Source organism: Myotis brandtii, unplaced genomic scaffold (assembly GCF_000412655.1).
Source record: "Myotis brandtii unplaced genomic scaffold, ASM41265v1 scaffold754, whole genome shotgun sequence".
In the NCBI taxonomy this organism is placed as follows: domain Eukaryota; kingdom Metazoa; phylum Chordata; class Mammalia; order Chiroptera; family Vespertilionidae; genus Myotis; species Myotis brandtii.
Genome location: NW_005371012.1, coordinates 518,254 through 525,485, shown reverse-complemented (window position 1 = coordinate 525,485; position 7,232 = coordinate 518,254). Strand labels below are relative to the sequence as shown.

General features: G+C 45.5%; 1 protein-coding gene across 9 annotated transcripts in view; it reads left to right on the top strand.

The window, feature by feature from the left end:
• The window catches only part of UBR4 (ubiquitin protein ligase E3 component n-recognin 4), a 77,877-nt gene that overhangs the window by 48,311 nt on the left and 22,334 nt on the right, over positions 1 to 7,232 (top strand). For all 9 annotated transcript variants that reach the window (XM_014530647.1, XM_014530653.1, XM_014530654.1 and 6 more), the window contains 8 exons: positions 41 to 198; positions 891 to 1,000; positions 1,618 to 1,759; positions 2,024 to 2,105; positions 2,417 to 2,590; positions 4,451 to 4,572; positions 5,505 to 5,702; positions 6,397 to 6,477. In XM_014530647.1, coding sequence (XP_014386133.1) covers positions 41 to 198; positions 891 to 1,000; positions 1,618 to 1,759; positions 2,024 to 2,105; positions 2,417 to 2,590; positions 4,451 to 4,572; positions 5,505 to 5,702; positions 6,397 to 6,477 — 1,067 coding nt within the window. The remainder of the gene's footprint in view (positions 1 to 40; positions 199 to 890; positions 1,001 to 1,617; positions 1,760 to 2,023; positions 2,106 to 2,416; positions 2,591 to 4,450; positions 4,573 to 5,504; positions 5,703 to 6,396; positions 6,478 to 7,232) is intronic.

The following is a 7,232-nucleotide window of genomic DNA, read 5'->3' as shown; positions in this document are numbered from 1 at the left end:
CCCCCCCCCCCCCCCCGTCCCTTACCCTTTTGCCTTCCAGGGGTAGATAGCAATGGGAAGTCCCCAAGCAAATCGGAGCTCCACCATCTCTATCTGACCGAGAAGTACGTGTGGAGGTGGAAGCAGTTCCTGAGTCGTCGGGGAAAGAGGACCTCCCCCTTGGATCTCAAACTGGGCCACAACAACTGGCTCCGGCAAGTGAGTGACCCCGCCCCGCTGCCCGGCCCCAGATCTGAGCACCTTCCCACATTTACTCTGCTTCTGTTCTTTCTCTTTGCTTTCTTGTAAAGGAATCTGCGGCCAACATTATTTTTATAATTACCTTAAGTCACAATTTGCCTTTCAAATAGGGAGTGGGTTGAGGGTCTTGGTTGCAGCCACTACTGGCCAGAGAAGAATTTCTCTGCCCTTCTCTTCAAGCTCGTCCTGCTTTCTGCTCCCTCCCTGATCACTTAATAGACAGAGCCGCAGCGCCCACCGTCCCCTTTCTCCTTCCATCTTTCATATCTTCTGCTGACCTCTCCCTCTTCTTCCTAGCTAATGTCTATTAATATGTAAAATGAAAAATACTTGACATAGAGGTGTTCTCGAAATAGAATTATAGGAGTGTTTACTAGGGAAAATACCTGCTTGTCTTTTTCCCAGTTCGGTCATCTTAGGTCTATTCTCCAAATTACTTGATGGAGAAAATCTCCATGAAGAAGAAGGCTCCTTAGCAGCCTCTTTCCCAGTCTGGCAGTCAGATCTCATGTTAGCGGGTGATTTTTGCCTTTAACCTTTTCCTGGAAGGTGCCCAGATGACTTCTCGTGATGGGTGGTAGTTGACTGCCCTGCTGGGGGCCTGGCGAGAGGCTGTCATCTGAGCCAGGCTTTCCTCTTGGGCCCTGCAGGTGCTCTTTACTCCAGCGACGCAGGCAGCACGGCAGGCAGCCTGTACCATTGTGGAAGCTCTAGCCACCATTCCCAGCCGCAAGCAACAGGTCCTTGACCTCCTCACCAGGTACTATTTGAGGGTGGGATGGGGAGAGTGGTCAGACTTCATCTGCCTTTTCTGCTTTCCCAGGGGAATCCATAGGTAGGCGTGATGAGAGGCACACCTAAGACCACAGAAACAAAACAGTATTAAAAAGCTGAGTTTTAGTGGTAGTAGTAGTAATAGAGCACCAGCACCAGCTTATGAGCACATAGAGAAAGCTTGGCATGCATCGTCGCATTTATCTTCGAAGCAACCTGGGCTTAAAGGGGTTAATTAACTTTTCCACCAGAGGGCAGCCTTTGAGTTCAGGCAGTCTAATTTCAAAGCCTTCATTATTGAAATTATTGTATACTTGCCCATTAAGTGATTCAGTCAAAAATAGTTTCGCTGCCCAAGTAATCCCTATTCATATTTTGGTGCTTGTTTAAGATGAGTATAGTTTATTGTATCCCGTTCCCTGTTGTGTGCTCTGGGTTTTCCCAAGTGGGAAGTTTGGGTTTTCTCAGGGGCCTTTCCTCCGACCTGGAAGGAAGAGGGAGCGAAGGACAGCAGAAGACTAGAAAGATGGCAGGAGCATGAGGGACTAGTTGACTGTTGGAGCTGTTTGCGTTTTCTCAGTGCCCCGTCTGTCTCCATGGCAGTTACCTGGACGAACTGAGCGTAGCTGGCGAGTGTGCCGCCGAGTACTTGGCTCTCTACCAGAAGCTCATCACTTCCGCTCACTGGAAAGTCTACCTGGCAGCACGGGGAGTCCTGCCCTATGTGGGCAACCTCATCACCAAGGTACCCCTTCCTGCAGCCAGGAGAGCTTTTTCCCTTGGGGGCACTCAGGCTCTTCTCAATGTTTAAGCAATCCCTTAACATCAATGCGATTGCCCTTGGCTTCTTGGAAAGGAGTTTTGCAAAGATTCAGCTTGAGGGATCATTGGAATAAAACAGTGGTGACTACGGAGTGTCTTTGGTTGATGCTGAAAGCTCTGGACTGGTGGTGGAGGCGACGAGTGTTGGCAGTGCTGTCACACTAACTGTGCTTATCGTCCTGTTTAGGAAATAGCCCGCTTGCTGGCCCTGGAGGAGGCAACCCTGAGCACTGATCTGCAGCAGGGCTATGCCCTCAAGAGTCTCACAGGTAGAGAAAGCCTCCAGACCTTTCCTTTAGGGCACCCTGGGTGCAGTTTGGGGACTGACCCTTAGTTCCTTGGGTGCTGAGGTTGACCATATGCACATTTAAGCTCTGCATTTTTCTCTTCATCTATGGGTTTACCGTTTTGAGCTCCTGTTCTCTATTGACTAGTACACTCCTTGAGCACCTGCTCTGTGCCAACCACAAAGATAGTTTTTTTCTGCTTTTGAGTTGCTCATTATCTTTTGAAGACACTGATCTTCCTTGCTTATATTCTCATTCAGAGCTTTTGCAACAACTTTTTCCTGTCTCCACAGGCCTTCTTTCCTCGTTTGTCGAGGTGGAGTCCATCAAGAGGCACTTCAAAAGTCGCTTGGTGGGTACTGTGCTGAATGGATACCTGTGCCTGCGAAAGCTGGTGGTGCAGAGGACCAAGCTGATCGATGAGACCCAGGATATGCTGCTGGAGATGCTGGAGGACATGACCACAGGTAGCACTGCCAGGGGCCTGGAGCCCAAGACCCCCATGTCCTTTCTGGGTCTGCCTGGGCACATTAGTCTGATTTCCCTGAGTTCTGCAGAGCCAGAGGAGGGGTACAAACATGTCCATGCATTCAAGTAGAGAAGGAGGAGAAACTTCTCTCAAGAGAAGACTGGTTCTTGGAGTTGTAAAATTCCAGAGCTGGGCTCAGTCAATTTGGACTTTTTATATTGTTCTTAGAGCAGAAATAGCCCGAAGCTTCTCAAGTTAGTGTCTTTCATTGGTTATGGAAAATCCTTAGCCATTATCCCTGGTCCCTGGGAACTCCCTCACTCTGTCATCCATATTTCTTCCCCTCTCTTTCATAGTGTTTACCTCCCCATGTCTTTATGCTGATTTTGGATGATTTTCTCTATTCTATTGTTCAATTTATTAATTTTTTTCTATACTCTATGCTACCTTTTTAATCTACCCAGCGTGTTCTTACAGTTCTATGTAGATTTTATAACCTTCCAGCTTTTTATTGACATTTCCCATCCCTTTTATACTCTTTCAACACATCAAACATATTTCTGTGCCTGATAATTTTAAAATTTGAAATATTTATTGATCTGATTTGTCTGTGTGTTACTTTGGCTCTTATGGTACCTTAAACGTTTTTGTATTTTATGATTATTTATTTACTTATTTACTGTGGTTTGAGGATTTGTCTGTGGAAATTCTTCAAGACTGGAGTCTAAGAATTTTTTTTTTTTAAGAGAGTATTTGTAACTGCTTCTGTGAGGCATCTCAGGGCACTGCCATCCCAGGGCTGCCTTCAGTGAAGTTCTAAACTTTGGGTTTTCAGACCTCTGAGGTAGTGTGAGTCACAAACCTTTGAATGGCTGAATTGGCAGAGATTTTTTTTCCTTCCTCTACTCAATGACACATTTTAAGGGAAGACAATTTTCTGTCAGTTATTTGCCTGGGAGAAAAGGCGAGACATTTCTAGTTGAACCTTAAACCAAGGTATAGCTCTTTTATGGCACCAGATTTATGTGTGCGCAGGGCATTCCTGCTAGACTTTCCACCCTGGCAGATCTGGGGCTTTGTATCCGGCTCTCAGATCTTGGCAGGTTATGGAAACTGAAGTTCAAGGCAAAAGCAACCTCAGTATTTTGCTAACTTTCCTGGGTTCCTGATTTCTCTTAGATTTTGGCCTTTTATTCTTTGCTAGTGTGGCAGTTCACTGATAACTTCTTATTCAATATTTTAAGTTATTTTTAAGTGGTGAGAAGTGGGGAGTAGATCAGGGAACATAGTCTGCTATATTACCAGACACGGAGGTCCTTCTGTTGCCATTTCATTATGCCATGCTTGGCTCATTTGTGGCCTTGTCACTTGGACTCTTTTCAACAGGTATTTCTTCTTTGTATGACTTGAAAGTATGTCTTTGGCTTATAGAAGGCAATCCAACTAATCATTTAGAATGAAGCTTATAACTTCCCTTTGATTTGACTGAAATACAGTAGGATCATGTTAAAATGTCAAATATTTGACATTTTGGGGTACCTATATTGGTCAAGCAATGCGAGGTTATAATTCTGAAAGGAAGACATGGACACAACTGATCATGATGTATGGTGTTGGCTTGGGTATTAAGGCTTTCAAACAGAATGTGGTGTGAGAATAAAAATCAGTTTCAAGTTTCCAGTTGAACTGTTGATATTGCCATGTAGGGCATTTAAAAACTTACCAGGCAGAAAGACTCTGTCACTGATGATACTTCATTTAAAACATCATCCTGGTGATACTTCATTTAAAACATCATCCTGGTTTCTGTGTGTGAATTGCTTTCCCTAACTGACTTGACTGTTTTGATTTCTGGCAGGTACAGAATCAGAAACCAAGGCCTTCATGGCTGTGTGCATTGAGACAGCCAAGCGCTACAATCTGGATGACTACCGGACTCCTGTCTTCATCTTTGAGAGGCTCTGCAGCATCATTTATCCCGTAAGCAGTGGTACTTCCCAGGGCCTCGGGGCGTCTGCATGAGCCTTTCTGCCGTGCAACCTCTGGGTGATCCATTGTAGTCATGGGCAATCTTACCGGCTGTGGGCCATCTAGTTAACATTTTAGAAACCACCACTGACATAAAACCCCATAATTTTCCTGATCTTGATGATAGAAAATCCTTCCTTGAAAGACCTTCCTTGATTTTATTTCCTAGATATAAGGTAAGATCAGCCTTTTAAAAAAAACTAGGTCTAACCTCACACTGCATATCAATCCGATATGCTGTGAAAGAACAATATTGAGCTGGAGTATAAAGAAATGTTCACTACCCTCTTCCCCCGTTTTGAGTACACATGCATGAATATTTGTTCCCTGGCCTGAGCTGTGGAGAAGCATAGTGTGACCCAAAGATCCTCTCTTGTTATCGAGAAAGGATGAAAAACACCAGTATCCTCAGTGATTGATGAGAGGTCATTGGGAGTGGGCATGCCTGATGCTCTATAATATAAAGGAGACCCTTATCTTGACTCGAGGGCCACCAGTAACAGAGTCACTGGCCCCAAATCGGTCAGCATCACATGAGACTAGCAGGCGGGGGAAAGCCCCCTCTTTCTCATTTCAGTAACACAGCTTTCATGTCACTCCTCACCTGCTTATTTAGGTTTCTCTCCTAGCCCACCCTTGCGTTTCAGAGGAGATGCTTGATATTTATGACTGTTTGAATTATATTTGGATTTTTGGAATCACCCCGAGCTTCCTGTTTTTTATATTTTTAAATGTGTAGGGAACTGGATGAGTCTGGTGTGTTTCCCTTAGAGTGTTCATGGAACACTCTAGGCAGTATGGTATAAACCTAAAAGGCTGCTGCCATCCCTCTACACATATCTTTATCCCGTCCCTTCTGATGCCTCCTTCTCTCTGCCCTTTAGGAGGAAAATGAAGTCACTGAGTTCTTTGTGACCCTGGAGAAGGACCCCCAACAAGAAGACTTCTTACAGGGCAGGATGCCTGGCAACCCGTACAGCAGCAACGAGCCAGGCATCGGGCCACTTATGAGGGATATAAAGAACAAGATTTGCCAGGACTGTGACTTGGTGGCTCTCCTGGAGGATGACAGTGGGATGGAGGTAACAAGCATGGGACAGAGCTGCCATGGCTAAGATCGTGGGCTGACATGAGATCCAAGTTCCTCCCTTTAGTAGCTGGTTAACGTTGGACAGCTAGCTTGCTTCAGCTTTCTCATCTATAAACGGGGGCCAATGATTCCCACTTACCTGATGTAAAGGTTAATTACCTGTAAAGGGCTCTGCCCCAGGCCTGGCATGAGGTAAGCAAAGGATTAGTGGCTGTCACTTGTCTGGGATAGACGTTTAGTATTCTTGTTGCTCTGGCAGAGGCTTCCCAGTGATTCCCAGTTAATCTCCCTGAACACTGGCACGTGAGCTCTGGTGCAGATTCCTGGCTCTGATTCTGGCACCTTCTGGTAGATAGCCTCTTGGGGTCTGGTGTTAATATATACATAGTGAAAGCAGGTTGGGTGAAATAGAGAACATGGCTTTTTCTGGTGCTGAGCCTGAAGGTCTTCAGGAGGGGTTTTTAGCTCAGAATTCCATGGTTTGGGTTAAGGGTGTTTGCAACCCAAGAAATTGTACATAAAATTTTGTGTTGTGCACACATGTGCATATTTTAGAGAGGGAGAGTCGATCGTCAACACATAAAAGTTATGAATTAGGAACCATTGCTATAAAGTGCCCTTTGATCTTGAAATTGACTTGCCTTACAATTACCTGGAATAACAGCCTCATCTACTTCTCTGTTCAGCTTCTCGTGAACAATAAAATCATTAGTTTGGACCTTCCTGTGGCCGAAGTTTACAAGAAGGTCTGGTGTACCACGAATGAGGTATGTGCTTGTTTTCCTGCTTGGAGGTGTGATCTTACTTTCTGATGTGTGCAGACTTGTACCAGGAGGAGCCGCTTCGGCCATCACTTACCCAGCTTGTAGCAGCTCTTAAGAAGCTGCCCGTCCTCTGACTGTGGTTGTGGAGAGAACCAGGCATCTTGCCCTCTGTTTGAAGCATTTGGCTAGTGAAGTGGAAGAGCTTCAGGAGAGGATGAGTGTTTTCTGCTGTGCAGCCAGGCTGGGCAAAGTCTGAGGAAGCACTGTGATGGGGAACGCCTGCTCTCTCATACTGTTCCTGTGCGGGCACCTCCTGACTGAAATGAATCCTCAGCTTTTGGGGGCCTGCTCAATTATCAGAACGTTTTCCCAGTGGCTGTGTCAGGGGAGCATAATTTCTGTTCCACTAGTCGGGGCGTTGAGGAGGGAAAAGGAAATGAAGGAAGCATAGCTCTCTGTCCTTTTGGCCACTGCAGTACTATCTGCTCATGCAAGTCTTGGATATTTTCCTCCCACCCTCCTCTTTTCTTAATCTCTCTGTTCCTTCCCCTTCATTTCTTTCTTGACTTCCCATTCCTTTTCATCTCTTGTCTCTCTCTTTTTTTTTTTTTTTAAAATATATTTTATTGATTTTTTACAGAGAGGAAGGGAGAGAGATAGAGAGCCAGAAACATCGATGAGAGAGAAACATCGATCAGCTGCCTCCTGCACATCTCCCACTGGGGATGTGCCCGCAACCCAGGTACATGCCCTTGACC